Genomic DNA, 17523 nt, shown 5'->3' on the forward strand with positions numbered 1-17523 from the left:
GTTAAAGACAAATTTCTCATAGCACTGCTACCTCAAATAAATTATGGAGAATTTGATTTTTTAGTGAGGTGGTTTGCTGCATGTTTGTCTTAACACTACTATCTATCCTATGAAATGTTCAAGATCTACAGTATTTGGCAGGTTAGAGTTTCTGGAAGAACTTCTCCACTGCATTTTTCTTTTTTCTCTTCAGAAATGTGCAAAATTTTTTATAAAATCAGCTTTCTTTTCCAAATGTTTGGTCGCATTTTACTTTTAGAGGCAAAGGGAAAAATATCAGCAAAAGAGCCTTGGAAATATAAATCTGAGTAGGGCACTGAAGTGACAAATTCAAACACTGCATTCTACTGAGCTGCACAAAGGACAAAAGAAATTCCAGAATGCGCTGTAATCTCGAAACAGGTAATTGTGCAACTCAGTGGACCAGATTTAAGCACATACAATCCCAGAGGAGCACACATCTATTTGCACATCTCATGTTCATATACAGTCATGATGGTAAGTATGACTGAAGTGGCTGCACACGTAATAGAAATAACCAGCTTTTGAGCTGACAGCTAATAATGGCAGCTGCTGAAATAGTTCTGCTATATTCTGTTGTGGAGGACCGAGACTGGAAAACCGCGTACTCTTTTGCAAGTAGTCTGTTAAGAATACTGTCCCTAAGGCTACGTCTGTATTAGTAGTACTGTCCCTAAGGCTATGTACTATAGTACAGTAGACGGGGCTGGGGAAGTAGGCTCGAACACTGAGGCACTATCATCCATACTGCTCATTTGTTAGCTGAGCCTCCAGTGTGGCTTTTGTCTTTGCTGACTAGGACTCCCCTAGACATATTCCGGGCATGGTGTATCTGGAGCAGGGACTGCTTCCAGCAAGTGGTATGGATGAAGCCTGTAGTGAGCTAATTGTTATTAACCTAAAAGCCAACTTCTCTTTTCTTCTGATAGCTTACATATATATGTATTCTGACACAATATGGATGTACAAGCCCAGCTCTTCACAAAGCTTAAACACACTTTTAAGCACATCACTTCAAAAGAAATACCTATACCTTTAAAGATAGACATATGTTAAAGCAATTTGGTGAGCAAAAACCTAAATTTTCAAGCTTTCCACTTCCACTACACAAATAACAAGTAAAAAGATAAAAAAAAATAGATTGTAAAAGAAAGAAATGGATTAGTTTCTGGCTGTATAGACTAAAAACTGCTCATCCCCCAGACAGGGACTCAGATAAGAGCAAGTTTTTAAAACAGCTTTGTGGAGACACCTGCCTTCAAAGACAGGACCACAGATCTTGGTTTATTTAATAGCACAGACATAAATTCATTAGCTGTGCATGAAGTACCTGTTAGGAATTTACATATAGACATCCCATTTGCTTCTAAGTGGTTTGAAAATATTCATTTGTGCTAGCTGCACAATGCAATTTGGTACAAATGCCTCGGAGCTTTTTCTACTGGAACTGGTATATTCACAGAAGCAAAGCTCTGCAGAACAAAAGGAGAGTTACTGAGAGCACTCAGTTCTAGGGTTTTGCTTCCCAGCTAACAAATCCCGCCCTTCCAGAGCGCCTGTTGGCTTGGACTTGGGACCACACTGAATTGGCTATACTTCCTGTGGCTCAGATGATAACTTCTTTGGATTCACTCAAAAATCTCTGCAGTTTTGCTCCAACAGGCAGTGTAAATAGTCCTCTGAGTCCTTTATCTATAGCTGGAGCTCAGGGTAATGTCCATTGTCAGAAATCAAATACTGCATTAGATGGGCCAGCAGTGTGATCGGTTATGGCAATTCCTATATTTGATCTTATCCAAAGAAATACTAACGTTTGAGTTTGAATGAGGAAGAGAACAAAACCACAGGGCATTTCATTACTTTTCATTAATTTCACTCAATGGATAAAAAGTTCAGTATGGGCCATGGGCCTTCTAATTTCAGGGCAGAAAGCTTGAAGTAAAATGGCTTTGGGCAGTCAGAACAGAGGAAAAGAAACTGAACCAGGAACAGAAAAGTCAAGAAAAATCTTGATGCAACCACACGGGCAGCAAAAGCAACTGCCCTTAGTTATCGTGTCATGGAGTGAAAAGCTAAGGCTAATCCCCTTAGCTTTTCCACGTGAAAGTGGAACCCAAAACTAATCCTTTTATAGTAGCTATACCACATGAAATGGGGTGTTTAAACAAATCCCCTTAATCATTATGGCAAGAATCGGGGAGCTGAAGTCAATCGCCTTAGCTGTCCTACATGAAACAGGGAATCAAAGCAATCTCCTTAGTTATGCTGGTGTTAATAATGAACTCTACCAGCCTTTTAAACTATTTTGATACAAAATTATTAGTAGCATTCTTCCGACACACGAAGACCCAACGTGAATACACAGTAACACCTATGGCAGAGTAAGTTGAACATTACTAGACAAATTTTATGGCATAAATTACCTGTCTAATGCTCACCACTTCATGATTTTCCAGTCCCAAGCATAATACAAGAATATCTATGATCAGTTAGCTGAGAGGCAAAACAAAAAGTTTGAGCTCTTCCTTCAGAAAGTATTCCTCATATTATGGAAATCCTGGGAGTATTCCTCATATTATGGAAAGCTGACAAAAAGTACTAACAGACATGAAAAGAAATCACTGAACAAGGCCATATCAAGCTTATAATCACATAACTTAGCTGTTGTGTCTGCTAACTTAAACTTTGTTACTTTTTTTTTACTGGCTCTGCAATATGCCCATTTTTTTAACACTACTAGTCAATTCCAAAGAAACATTAATAGATTTCTTAAAATAACTGTTGCTAGATGAATTCATACATATTTGTTCCATTTAGTGATAGCTTTGTTTGGGAGTCTTTATTGGTTTGTTTTTTTAAACAGATCTGGTTGATAAGATCCTTCCCCAACATTAAGATACCCAGACACAGGTTCATCTCCACCTTCACCTTGTCTGAGTGTGTCCACTGGAAAACTTTTGGTTGTTTCTAAAAAAACCCACAGGATCATCAAGCCTCCAGAAATACAAAATTAAATCTGTACCATTTTGCCAAGTGAGACTAACCTTTTCTGTTCATTTCAAGGTTATATGCTTGTCTCAAACAAAACGTCAGCTTTAATATCTGCATTCCTCAAATGTTGTTCAACAGCACTTGTGATCTTTCAATTTATTTCTGCAAGTCACATATTATGTTTTAAACTCTTAGGAAGGGATTCTTTTGATTAAACACAGTAGAGGAGGATTATCCTCTTAAATCTGAAATACAGTTATAATTATTATTCATAAATGCCTGGATTTTATACTGGTTCCTTTCTATTTTGTTCTTCACAGAAGTGTGATTATTAAAAATAATTCGGTTTCCTATTAGCAGTCAATAAAGATATCTACAAACTATCTATTTTCCACTTTTTGAAGTAGCTTATCAGTATTAAGTGAAAAGTATCCAATTCTGCTATGACTGTTTACATAAATACATAATCTATGTGATAAAGGCCTCTGTACTTGCTTGGATCCCTTTGCAGGGTATGCAGATTAAATCATGTGTCCAAATGATTATGTAAAGTGTTTCCTTAAATCTGAAGTTTTCAATTCTTTATATTTTGGACTAGCAATTGCTGCACAATTTACATGTTAACTGTTCTTCGGAGAAGAGTTTTCAAGGTCAAGCGTTGTACTAGAGATTGAGAGACAGACATCTACTGGCAGAAAGAGCAAAGCAGAGAAGAATTTCCTCAACACTACGCTCTTAGTCCAGCTGGAGGAATCTTTTTCAGTACTCTCAGGCCTAGTTTTACTACACCAATGTTTGTAAGAGGGCCAGGTTCTCATCTCAGCTCTTAGTTCATAGAAGACTTGTGTTACAGATGGCAAGTGGGATCACGGCAAAGCAGCAAGCAGGATGTCAATAGGCAAGGAGTCTGCACAATCCAACACTGCTCCACTAACTACTGCTTCTTAGCCATCTTTTAGCTAGCAAGAGAGTCATAGTCTGTATGTCTACTTGAGATTTTAGCATGAATTCACAGACAAGGAAGCACATGTCATTGAGTAAGCTGGTAAAACAGGGACCTTTAGACAGAAGATAAAATACAGACAAAGGAAAAGAAACAGAGCAAGGAAAAGCAGGGACAAAACTCTGCCTACGAGGAAGAAAACCAAATGTATTAAGCCCTTGAGGACTGCAACTAACATTAATATTGCAGATAATGTCAAAATGGTAGTGACAGTCTGCTTTGTCTCACACCTTCTCAAGAAGAAATAGAAAAGTCTGTCTCAGCACCACAAGGGAAAAAACTCTGGGAAACAGAGTGGTATTTAATTGTGCCCCAAACTGTTCGTAATTGCTGTACTAACATCCACTTGGTGAGAATTCCAGCGGAGCAGAAAAACTATTCATATACAGTCTCTCCACTATTACAACTGTTAAAACTGTTGGTACCCACATTACATCTCATAATTTAAAGCACCATCAGAACATAAATGATTTACTGAAATTTGCAAAGGGAACTATGTGTGTGCTTAAGTATTTAAAAGAGGCTTAGAGAATGCTTCAAGCTTGCATATTTCTTGATAAATTGGTTACTTTTCTGTAACTTAAAAAATTAATTCAAGGTATTTAAAAATCTGTAAAAGGTTCAAAAGTAAAGTTGGGGCTTGCTTTCTTGTTCTTTTTTTTAACTTTCTGTTGATTCTAAGTAAAGGCTTCCAATACACAGTCAGGCTACTGCAAACCATTAAAAATATGTATCAATCCTTTCCTTTTCATTATAGGTAGACGATCCACCTTTCTAAAAAGAATTTATTCTTGTCACTAAAAATGGTAAAACAAAAGGAACAGTTTGCCTGGAGTTTCCTTCGACTACTGAACACTGCATATGAGTAAAAAGCAGTGACTCGTCCTGAGACAGTAAAGCATCTTTTCCTGCTGCCACTTTCACCTTTTTTGCTTGGAAAAAAATATTTTTGTAGCTTTTGAAAAATCCAGAAAGATTACTTTTCAGAACACCTAGATATTTATCAGCTACTTAAGCATTTATGAGACCACTTCCTAAGCACACAGGAATTCTAAGGGGTATTTCCCATGAGTTCAGTATAGACATTCTTGTCTCTGAAAATACAATGGTTCAGATAAAGAGATGTTCAGTATGCACCTACTATTTCCATAAACATTCTTTTTCTTCCACTTTCCTTTTGTCCTTTCTTTTCCATGATTTTGTAATGAATTTGACATTCTTTGTAGTCCCATGTATGTACCCAGTGAATGCTGAATTCTATCAGAACAATATCATATTTAATTGGGAATGGATATGAGTGAATTTTCTGAATTTCAACATATTTACCTGTTGGCAAAACCCAGAAGGATTCTGTAATTCAACACTGCTGAAAATATACTCCATGCAATTTAAATGAATCATTCTTTCTCCCTCAACCCAGTATGTTTCCTTCTGAAAATATGATTCTCTCTCTACAGAAAAAAGACAATAGTATGTTAATTTCCACTAAATTATAGTTTTTTCTTACTGCCCTGTTTGGCAAACCAAGATATTGTAAACTTCTGAATGCAAGATATGAATGTGAAACCTACAAAAGACTTAAAAGATATTTTTCATGCACTGCGTACATAAATGTGCTACCCATGTATGGTACTCTGATTTATTTTAACTTCCAACCAACGTCATTTTGAAAAAGCAATACAGGATTTAGGATACATTTTGTGGGGCTGCACGACTGAAAAAGTTCAATATTTACTGTGCTGCACTACTTATAGCGTTTCTCATACCTACAATAAGAAACGTAACAGAAAATATAAATACTGCTACTGCCAATCTGTGCCCTCTTTTGCTATATAATATACAACATATACTGAAAAATAATAAATTTTTTGTGTGTGTGTTACAATTAAAGGATATGGGTTACACAAGACACATTAAAAATCAGTATCCTAAGAAAATGAAGCAAATAGTTTTACATTTGCTGTTTGGCAGTTTCTAGGCATTGACTGCATGAACTGATTCTAACCAAAGTATGAGCAAACCGTTTTAAGGAAAAAAAGGCTGATATTTTAAACAGCACTTATCTGCATCAAGGATTACAAGACTGCCTGCTTTGTTTCCTTTTTCTTTATTACGTTCCTGATGCTACTCAAAAGTGATTTAAAATAAACCCCAAAACCCAACAGAGTCCTTAATGGTCATGAAAGCATGCAGTCAAGCCAGAAAGCAAAGAGTACTTGGTGTGAGGAAGGAGTCAGGGAAGTTCGATCCTGGCCAATAAAGAGCTGAACTCATTAAGGATCAAATTGTTTCATTATTAAGATGATGCACTTGAATTTCAGCTATGTGGCTTCAACATGGATTTTACACCCCTTGGTATGTTTTATGTTAAATATTTGAATAGTCATGGAGGATGAAATGCAGATGACAGGCTCCTAGCTTCACATCATAGTAAGAGGTCATCCTACTAGAAAACCAGTAAGAAAAATACTTCTGCTTCGCTGATGGCCCATAGGTGCAGCTACATACAGGAAATTTTGCCTTTACTAGGAATATATTTGTATACAACACCGTCAAAACCAAACAGCAGTGAAAAAGCAATGCAAAAAGCATATGCAACATTACTATCATAAAGTTCATACTTTCTACATAATACATTAAAAATACAATAAATTGCTTTTGGTTGAGCATTTTAGAGACTACTTCTCTTGCTTTACTACTGCAGATTAGTATATAAGTATATAGCTGTTCTGTACGGAACTATTCAAATCCTCCTTCATTACATCTGCTTTCCTAGAAGTGATTTTTTTTTTAATTTACAGCAAATTATATCGCATTATTTAGGCTATGAGTGCTTTAGATCTGTGACTGCACAGTGGCAAGCACAAACAAGCCCAAATGTGTTTGTGTCCATTAAGAACACAACAGTGTATTCTGCCAATAACTATCCTCTGTGGAATCTGTAATCAGATGTTTCACACAAAACCAAACAAAAAACAATCAGAATACTGCCCAAATCTATGTACAAAAAAAAAAAAAAAAAAAAAAGAATGACAAATAATATCTCTTCTTCACAGTGCCTGACTGGCACATTTTGTGAATTCAGCCATTTCAGATGGAACATGGTGTGGTATCCCTGCATCCATTCAGGAGATATTCAAATTCCCAGCACAGTCACAGCTAACTCTGTGGCCAGTGTTTTCAGGTTACATATGCAGGCAAATTAAGATTTTTGCCATTCTAACAGGAAGTACAGGCAAAAACAAAAATTCAGGCATGCACCAAATTGCTTTGACATTGACAGTCCCAGGGACATACAGTTTTCAAGAAAACCTTTTACGTTCTAAGAGGTGCTCCTAAAAGCAATATGGAAACTTGACTCCCACAGACAAGTCATCTCAAATTAGCAACAGAAATTCCTTTAGAAAAGCTTTCCTAGACATTTAACTAGATCTTGTATATACCTAATTGTTTAATCTCTGCAGATAGAAATTAATCTCAGAAAAAAACCCCAAACCTCTCAACTTACCTTTTCCGTCATACGTCTTGACCGTCAAAAAGGATTCTAAATACAGCACTGCAGAGCACAATGTCTGATTATGTCCAAATTACAGCTCAAATACATGACTTCAAAATTTTTTCTTAATGTCTTCTCTGTAAAATCCCCAAATTGTGTGAAAATCTGATTAGCTTCCTGCTTTTTCCTTCATCCCTGTTACATGTTCTGACAGCTAAATCTCTACCTTCTATTAAACTTGTTATTAAAACCACAGCCTCTGTGACACCTCCGAAATCCTGCCGGTGAGCTTTCATAGATGTAACTACGCATCTTTATTGCATTTGAACTGCTGTAACAGAGCAAAGAATTTAGACTTTTGGATGCATCTTTTTCTCAAAAATGTCCTCAGTTTTTAGTTAAAACTTTGTTTCTTGCTAGTTCTCCCACATCTGCCCACGTGGCTGCAGTTGTCTGTTCCACAGACTATTCAAAGTGTGCCCAGGTGGCCAAGAGGGCCACGAGCACCCCGGCTCGTGTCAGAAATAGTGTGGCCAGCAGGAACAGGGAAGTGATCGTCCCCCTGTGCTCAGCACTGCTGAGGCCACACATCGAAGCCTGTGTTCAGGTTTGGGCCCCTCACTACAAGAGAGACATGGAGGTGCTGGAGTGCATCCAAGGAAGAGCGATGACACTGGTGAAGGGTCTAGAGAACAAGTCCTGTGAGGAGCTGCTGAGGGAACTGAGGTGGTTTAACCTGGAGTAAAGGAGGCTGAGGGGAGACCACACCACTTTCTGCAACTACCTGAAAGGAGGCTGTAGTGAGGTGGCTGTCGGTCTCTTCTCCCACATAACAAGTGGTAGGACGAGAGGAAATGGCCTCAGGTTGTGCCAGGCGAGGTTTAGATTCGATATCAGGAAAAATGTCTTCACCGCAAGGGTTGTCATCACTGGAACAGGCTGCCCAGGGAAGTGGTGGAGTCACCATCCCTGGAAGTATTTAAAAGATGTGTAGATGTGGCGTTTAGGGACATGGTTTAGTGGTGGACTTGGCAGTGCTAGGTTTAGAGTTAGACTTGATTATCTTAAAGGTCTTTTCTAAACTAAATGATTCTATGATTCTATGAATTCCTTGGAATAAAAGCGAAGCACCTTCAGATAGAAGCCTTTGCCCTCCCAAGGAGTAGGTTAGGAGTGGGCCAAGAGGTGGGGAGGGGACACAGACTGACAAAAGGGACCTTCCATCCCACAAAATGTCATGCTCAGCAATCAAGCTGGGAGGGGTGGAGGGGGTAGTTTTTTCAAAGTAACCATTGCTTGGAGACCGGATGGGCATCAATCTGCTGGTGGGAGGTGGTGAACTAGTGCCTTTGCGTCACTTTTTTTCCCCCACTTGCTGAACTGTCTTTATCTTGACCCACAAGTTTTTGCCCTTCTAGTTCTCTCCCTGTTCTCGCTGGGTGGGACTGAGCAAGCAACTGGGCAGGGGCTTAGCTGCTGGCTGGGGTCAAACCACCATAATATGCCATGTTAAGACACAGAGGATGTCTTTAAACTATAATGCCTTGTTCACTAAGTCACAGTTCTCCAACCACAGAGCAGAATGGGAACCGATAAATACAATTAGATTTCTTAATTCTGGTTCTAAATGCCCGGAAGTATCTTCTTCACCCCACAAATCCTGACCTTCAGCTATGTTGATAAAGATGGTTTACTAAACATAACATACTGTGACTTTTTTTCAGCCATTATATTTGGTGTCACATGATGCATGATTAAAAGTAGTTTACAACATTCAAGCACAGATTACAGAGACTAGGAAGTCTTGTCATACATTGTATAGTCATATAGCATCATAAATATAATATTCTAGCTATAAAAAAAATATTGTTAAGGTTTTTTCTAGTGAAAAGTCACACAGAATGATACGACTATTTTGGTCAGGAGCACTCACTGAAGGATGATACTTATTTACATATCTAGGAGTGGGAATACCACTTTTACCTAACATAGATTACTATGTGGCATAAAACTGCAGTTCTCAAAGACAATTATGAGTCACAGTGAGAACCAACTGAACATCAACTCCCAATATTACTACTAGTGAGAAAGCCTAATGCGATCTCTTTGATGTTTAAACAGGAGAATAGTAAAGAAAAGTGGCATGATGATTTGTAACTGTAGAAAACAATGAAATTGACTGTAAATACAACATGCTTGTGTCCCTATTTTCAAAAAAGAACAACACAATGATATGAACTTCAGAAAAGCTGGAGTAGGAGTAACGGAGGACTTCATCGATATAGATGCAGTATGATGCTGAGAAGGAAGAATCAGACAGTAGGAACCGTTTTTTAAACAGAGATCTAATTAATTAATGGAACAGATTATCGAGGGAAATTATGGTTTCTTGGTATCTTTTAAAAAGATATACTTCAGTGAAATATCTGTTACTGAGTAAATGCAACGGCGAGGCTTTAAATGTGACAGCCTCTGAAATAAGGGCAACCTGATGAATTGTTCCTTCTGGTTATAAAGAATTTAAGTATCTATTCAGTTCTAATAGTTACAGTATTAAAAGTGAAGATCAGAAGTACTGGTGATATTATAATTGACATTGCTACATGAAATATTCAAATCACAGTTATCCTTAAAATCAATATTGAAGTGGCCATGTGGATTTGCAAATTTATGTGCTTACAAATACACATAACTTACCTGCTTTCTATTTCATAGACAAATCCAAATCGCTGGGAACTACAGTTAGGTGAATCTGCATTTCTTTCATGCTATAATATGTACTATTTATTTGTTGTTATATTTTGTAAAATGTAGTTCTCTGCTTGTAGATAACAAGATAATATGAAATGTGGAACTACATTCTGGACACTAAGTACCACTGTATCCACCATACACCCCTTTCTTTTTCTTATGATGCCATACTGCTGCCCGAGCACGTTTAAAGCACTAACCTCACTTTCCATTTGTGTATTAGTGATTTCACTATGCACATCTTAGTCTTATATCTCAGATACTTATCTTTTACTTACTTATCTTGCTATCTTTTACCACTTTCACATTACTTGCTCTGTTCTCTCTTACCATTTCCTCACCTCATATTCCTTGTGTGCGTTGTGCCTAAAGCGGAACCTGATACTTGTATTATCCTTTCACATAGTAAAGTCGTACTGCCTTCCTTTCTTCATTTTTTTAAGTTAACTTTCTTAGCTAACTTCTTACACTGCTTTCTACTCTTTATGCATCCAATGACATTGTATTGGGGAGGGCTACTTTTTTTGCTAATTGCTTTGTTTATTGATAGTTTTAATAAAGGAATGGAGCTAAGCTTCTCTCTCCTTCTTTGTAAGTGTTTTGGTTTTATGTGACTTCAAAGGAAATTAGGAGCATTCTAAAAAATAATCAATCTAGTTAATAAAATTAATAGTTAAAAATCTTCAGTATTGTATACGAATGTTCCAGGACATGTTGTCCCAACCATCTTCAGAGATATCAGTTAAAAAATTAAGGTGAAATTGGATGCAGCTACATTGAAAGAAATGTTTGCAGGTTGGCACTGGAAAACCCCAGTATCATCTCTGATTACAGCATAAAAAAGAGCAGTAAGTGAGTAGTGGCGACAAACAGTACTAAGCCATTCAAAATGTGCTACCATAAACTATAGAAATGTCTTCAAATTATCCAAAAAGGAGGTAAAAAGTGAATTTTTGACTGATGCATATACGGTAAAAAAATGATTTTAACAGAGTGGGTAAAATAATCAGTCTGGTAAGGAGAAAAAAGTCAGTACTTTGACAAGTTCACTCTCAACATATTCATAACAGGAAAAAACCTCTAAAATTGTATATTAGTGACAGTTATTAAAAATCTTAAAAGATCCCCAAAGAAAGAAGATATTTAAAACAGAATTACTTCTGTGGATGAATCGATAGGAAAATAACCAATTGACAAGGAAGCTGTTCAAATAACTGTGGGAACTGGGATTAAAATCATTTCATCACTCACACAGCTGTCAAATAATTCAGAGGACTTCTAGCTGGCCCTTTACTGCTGAGGCTATATATTTTGCCTACTATGACAAGTCAAGGTAGCTTGTACCAGCCCCTTCCACATGTAAATAATTTCTCAGAGCCTTGTGTTCTGAGTCACCTTGCCCTTCTTTTATGCTAATTTTTAAATGGTTCTGGAGTTTATGAAGTGGCTACATACAAGTTAAAATTTAGATTAATGTTAGAAGCAGAGTATCTTTTCATGATTACTTTTCTTCTTCAGATAATAACTGTTTTCCAAATTAACAGCTGCAAAGTAGATTCATCTCATGCAAAATAAGGCATTCTTCGAGTTAAATAGCAGTACTTATGGTAGAAGTTTATAGGCAGAAGTTTAATAGACAGGCCCTTATGACAATAGTCTCCAAACCATAGCTCATGAGCAAACTTTGATCACAAAATTGTGTTATATTGCTTAATGCAATGGGAAGTAAATCATAACTAAAAAAAAAAGTTGCATTGAAGTCAGAAGGAAAAAACTCAACAACTGGAGTTGCCCAAGGTACAATATCTTATTTGTATTACTGCTAATGGATAAGTGAAGGCTGTGGACTACTACATTTCAGTTAGGCTTTCAGGTTTTCTTCCTTTCCTCCCTAATTTTCAAAACCTTATTAACCACTAAACAGTGCTTAATCTCTTAGGAAAAAACTGCCCTTCTAACAGTCACAGCACCACAGGCAGTAGTGAGAAAACCTAAGAAAAACTGTCCTGCTGCCAGGGTGAGCAAACCGACTGCGGCTGGAACCCTGGATAATGGTTGACGTGAACTCGACTGGCCTACCCACTCGCCCACATTCACAGCCTCTTCTGAAACCTATGAAAGGGTTCTTTCCTACTGGTTGTACCCATCCAAAAAAACCTTGTTCTGCATTCTCAAGGTTATGGAGTGACAGTTTGTTGAGTAAAGATCTACTTTCATTCCATAGCACATGCTTTTCCATAAATCAATTGTACATTTTGAACTATATCCCAAAGAAGAGAGGAAGTATCAGATGTGTCCATTATTAAAGTAGAAATTTTAGACAGCCCTTCACTGAGAAGCTAAACTGGAACTCAATCAACAAAAGCTGATTCTATTGACCTCAAAGATATTAATGTTTTACGCTCCATTTTTGTAACTCTAAGCAGTTAATTTATTACCTCTTCAGAATAAAATGAAAAAATCTGACAAACGAATAAAGAAAACACATTCACATTTGCAAGAAAAACTATTGCATTCTTATGCTTCAGGATGGTAATACAAATAACTGAGAAGAAAATGAGAAAATAAAATCACGTGTTATATTACAAAGGAATGGATAAAACAGTTGTGCATGATTCATCTTTGGTATGCAATTCCATCATTTAGCTGCAATGCCACATAGAAAACTACTCTGTTGCATCTTCACTTGCTTGGGTAGGTACCTCCAGAGGTTACCAAAACTGCTGAAAAGCTTGCAAAAATAATGCTATGAATCTACAATAAATAAAAAGTCTAGGAGGTGAAGGTTAAGGTTCTGCAAATTCCAAAAGACTATTTCCTAATTTTTTCTCCTACTTTACCCTAGTCTGTTAGTTTAAAATCTCTGAGGCATGCTCAGTATTACCCAAATCCCAAACACCAATATTTCAGTTGCTATTTAATTTAATGGAAACATTCTTTGTGACTGAGTATGTCAGTAAATTAATCACTTCTGTTAATGTCACGGTCTCAAAAAAACATATCATCCCATCCTCCTAACCTCAAAAATGCTCCTCAGAGTAGTAACTACATGTCAATGACATTTTTCTTACACATGTAAACACCACACACACACTTAAAAAAAAAATTTGATTAAGGTAACACATAAGATTTATGCACTATCTGAACAAAAATGTCTATCAAAAGCACAAACAAACCAAAACCTGTCACACTCCTCCAGCAAATGGGATAAAATAGGTTCTTCTTTCTGCAGTGATAACCTTAATCACACCACTAATTATGACATTCTGAATAATATAAGGGCAGATAAATAACTCAGATTAGACAGACAGATAAATAGATTAGATGGCATTGTGGACGTAAAACATCTCTGCTGTTTGTGCAAGATCTAGAAAGACAACAGTTCTATTGCTCTTAACTAAATCAGTATCACAGAATCACAGAATCACAGAATAGTAGGGGTTGGAAGGGACCTCTGTGGGTCATCTAGTCCAACCCCCCTGCCGAAGCAGGGTCACCTACAGCAGGCTGCACAGGACCGTGTCCAGGTGGGTCTTGAATATTTCCAGAGAAGGAGACTCCACATCCTCCCTGGGCAGCCTGTTCCTGTGCTCTGTCATCCTCAGAAGGAAGAACTTCTTCCTCATGTTCAGACGGAACATCCTGTGCTTCAGTTTGTGCCCATTGCCCCTTGTCCTGTCATTGGGCACCACTGGAAAGTCTGGCCCCATCCACCTGACACCCACTCTTGAGATATTTATAAGCATATATTAGGTCCCCTTCCAGCCTTCTCTTCTTCAGGCTGAACAAGCCCAGCTCCCTCAGCCTCTCCTCGTAGGAGAGATGCTCCAGTCCCCTCACCATCCTCGTAGTCCTCCGCTCGACACTCTCCAGCAGCTCCTTATCTTTTTTGAAGTGGGGAGCCCAGAACTAGACAGAGTACTCCAGATGAGGCCTCACTAGAGCAGTGTAGAGGGGAAGGAGAACCTCCCTCGACCTGCTGGCCACACTCCTCATAATACATCCCAGGATCCCGTTAGCTTTCTTGGCAGCCAGGGCACACTGCTGGCTCATGGTCAACTTCTCATTCACCAGGACACCCAGGTCCCTCTCCACAGAGCTGCTCTCCAGCAGGTCCACCCCAAACCTATACTGGTGCATGGGGTTGTTCCTGCCCAGGTGCAGGACCCTGCATTTGCCCTTGTTGAACCTCATCAGGTTCCTTTCTGCCCAACTTTCCAGCCTGTCCAGGTCACACTGAATGGCAGCACAGCCTTCTAATACGATTTATTAGCTGACCCCAAAAGCACTATTTTGCCTTACATTTTAATAAGAATCAAGTAATCATTAACACAGACATAGACCTTTTGTTTCAGAGCTTGCATACAAAAGTGAGAGGAAGAAGCATACAAATGTCATTCTGTTTACAAGAGCATTTGTAAGCTCAATTTTCTTCTTACCTTGTGTAAGGTCCAAATCCCAGAATAACTTAAATAGAAACAGTTTAGAAATACATTCCAGTTTAGTTTTTAACATTGGTATCTTTAGTATTTTATAAGCCAAAGTAATGTAACTTTTCAGATTTTAATAGCTTTACGCAATTTTTCAGCATGATCAAATATCTAAACCAAAAAGTACATTTGGTATATTTTAAATGAAGTTTGTCAGAATGACATCAACTCTGAAACATCAGCAAACATTGATTTCAATCAGCAGTTCTGCATAACTCCCGGTGAGCGAGAGAAATAACTCTCATTCCATATAAGTCATTTGTCTCCACTATTTATTCTGGGGTTTTTGTTTGTTCCTTCCTTCTGCACAGTTTCAGAGGTGCAGCACTGCCTCTCGGTCCTACCACTCACAGCAGCCTTCCCTGGAATGTGGACCTAAGGCATTTTCCTTCACTCCACTGTGAGAAATGGAGGATCTTGTCTGTCAACATATCCAGTCATCTCCTGCTGCATGTGACTAATGTCTTACAGCCTCTTCAGTAATGGATCATGCTTCTCCAAATCATGTATTCTTACCTGTACAACCTTCCAAAAAGTTTGTTCAAAAGCTTGTTTGCTGTAGTGCACATGAATCTTTATCCCACTTACAGATTAGATTAATTCATCAGCAGTTTAGGTATATTTTCTTCCTGAGTTAACAGTACAGGCATGCTTCTCTTAATTACCTCTCACACTTCATTTATCCAGTTTCTCTCATAGTTTTTACTCTAGCCTCTTCCATCCGTTCTACGTCCCAGGATGCCTTATTCTGTATGCTTTCCTCTTGCTACAAACCACTCTTCTCCCACGTATTTACTCTAGCTACTTTTTTGAATAACAAATTTTACTTATTTGGGAAATTCTCTAATAATTGAATCCCAAGTACTGACTCAAATGTAAACTCCTCATATTCTAGTAAGTGCTGCCAAATCTTAAAACACAGAAAAGCCCTCTGCTGTGTCCTAAGACACCTGAAAACCTCACTATGCTGCAAAACTAAAGTTCTGTATGACCAACTAAAATTGGTATGTTGTAATAGCTATGTTTTAAATCAACTTTGAATGCAGGGGTTTTTTGTGCTTGTATGTTGTGGTTATCATTACTGGAGTAACTAAAGCTTTTAAGAATTTACAGAATAACCAAAACTGTATCTTGTGTGCTTTCCAAATGCCAGCCTCCCTCTTCAATTCAGTGGAGCTCACTACAAAGCTAGAGCAAGAATTTCTCACTGTATTTTCTCATCATAGTATATGGCAGTATTTGCTTTTTGCTAAAGCAAAAATTCATTGCTGTATTTTCTCATCGTTGTGTATGACAGTATTTGCTTTGTGTAGGATTTCTGAAGGAAAGAAAACTTTCAGAATTATAACTCAGATTGCACACAAAATTTAAGACACAGAAGTATTTGTAACAGACTGAAATGTCTAGGAACTGGAAAACCCTGCAAAAGAGTAATCCATAAAATTGAAAATGGGCTGAGATTAAGAAATGTCACATTGCCTGAAATCCCTGAGGGCAGAGACACAGAGGGCATTATATAAAAATGGATTATTGAGGTGCTGAGGATAGACAATTTCTACTTCCTTCTGGAACAGATCAGAAGAAATAAAATAACTAAAAATGAAGCAGGATTTTTTCACTAAAAAACCCAGTATTTTCTGAGCTCATTTCAGGAAATCCAGTAATTACATGCCTTACACACAGCAATATAGAGATAATGCCAGCTAATATAAAAATAAGCAATATACAATATGTGCAGCGACATCAGAACTAGAAATTGATACAATAGGTGTTAAATACTCCAGTATACTGTGTCTTAATTCAGATGTTAAACTACTAATGCCTCTGATATGCTGTTCTGTGCATTAGCTGGGTGGAAAGAGAAGATTGGTTTTGGAAGTGTAGCCACTGGCAAAGCAGTGATGGTTAAACTTCAAAGAGTAAAAATGCTCCTCCTCCCCACGCTCACCTGGCCACACCACTGCCAAGTGCACCAGACACCTCTAACACTCTGGGGCCCTGTATGCAATGCCAAGTGCCTCCTGGCAATCTGTACTAACAGTACAGAGAATCCGTGTAAGACATTAAACTGGAATAGCGAACTTTAACCTAGAATGGTCAGTGCAGGAAAAAAAACAAAACTGTTTAAATATTTTCTCTAAATGTTTAAACTGGTTTAATGACATTAACATACTTATAATGTTTTTCTGATTTAGCTGACCTGATACTATTTTACCAGATGCTAACATGCATATTAATCCTCACTTAAATCATTAAAGTTTTGTTTCAAGTTACGAAATCAAAACTAATTTTTCCTCTTATTTCACAAAAAATGTAATCACAACACACTCCTCCAGTGTAGGAATTTTTAATATGGAACTTTATGATGTGTAACAGTTAGAATCAGGTTTAAAGTAAGATAGATCCTTAACACTCAGAAAAGCAAGAGAAAGACATAATAATGTGTACTTATATCACTCTTGTGTCTGTTATTTCTGCTTACAACACAGGCTGCTCCAGTCCTGAGATCAAGTAAAATCTTTCAGACAAGTCTATATTGCAAGAATATCCACCAAGCCATTCACTTTCAGAGTGACAGAATGCCAAAATCAAGACAATAAAACCAAAATGGTGGGTGACTTACCCCATTTAAAGGAAATGTTTTCCATCCTAGTTCTCCGATGGCAGCTGTGGTATCAAGTAACACAACTGAAAATAGAAAAAGAAATGGTATGTTTGCAGTATTGCTTGGATTAGACATGCACAACATAGTAAAGTGTTCAACTAGTATG

The 17523-nt window shown here is 37.7% G+C and overlaps 1 protein-coding gene across 4 annotated transcripts in view; it reads right to left on the reverse strand.

The window, feature by feature from the left end:
- EPHA6 (EPH receptor A6) overlaps nucleotides 1-17523 on the reverse strand; it is a 543420-nt gene that overhangs the window by 484031 nt on the left and 41866 nt on the right. For all 4 annotated transcript variants that reach the window (XM_075434878.1, XM_075434861.1, XM_075434886.1 and 1 more), the window contains exon 2: nucleotides 17376-17440. In XM_075434878.1, coding sequence (XP_075290993.1) covers nucleotides 17376-17440 — 65 coding nt within the window. The remainder of the gene's footprint in view (nucleotides 1-17375; nucleotides 17441-17523) is intronic.

This window comes from Opisthocomus hoazin, chromosome 1 (assembly GCF_030867145.1).
Source record: "Opisthocomus hoazin isolate bOpiHoa1 chromosome 1, bOpiHoa1.hap1, whole genome shotgun sequence".
Taxonomy (NCBI): domain Eukaryota; kingdom Metazoa; phylum Chordata; class Aves; order Opisthocomiformes; family Opisthocomidae; genus Opisthocomus; species Opisthocomus hoazin.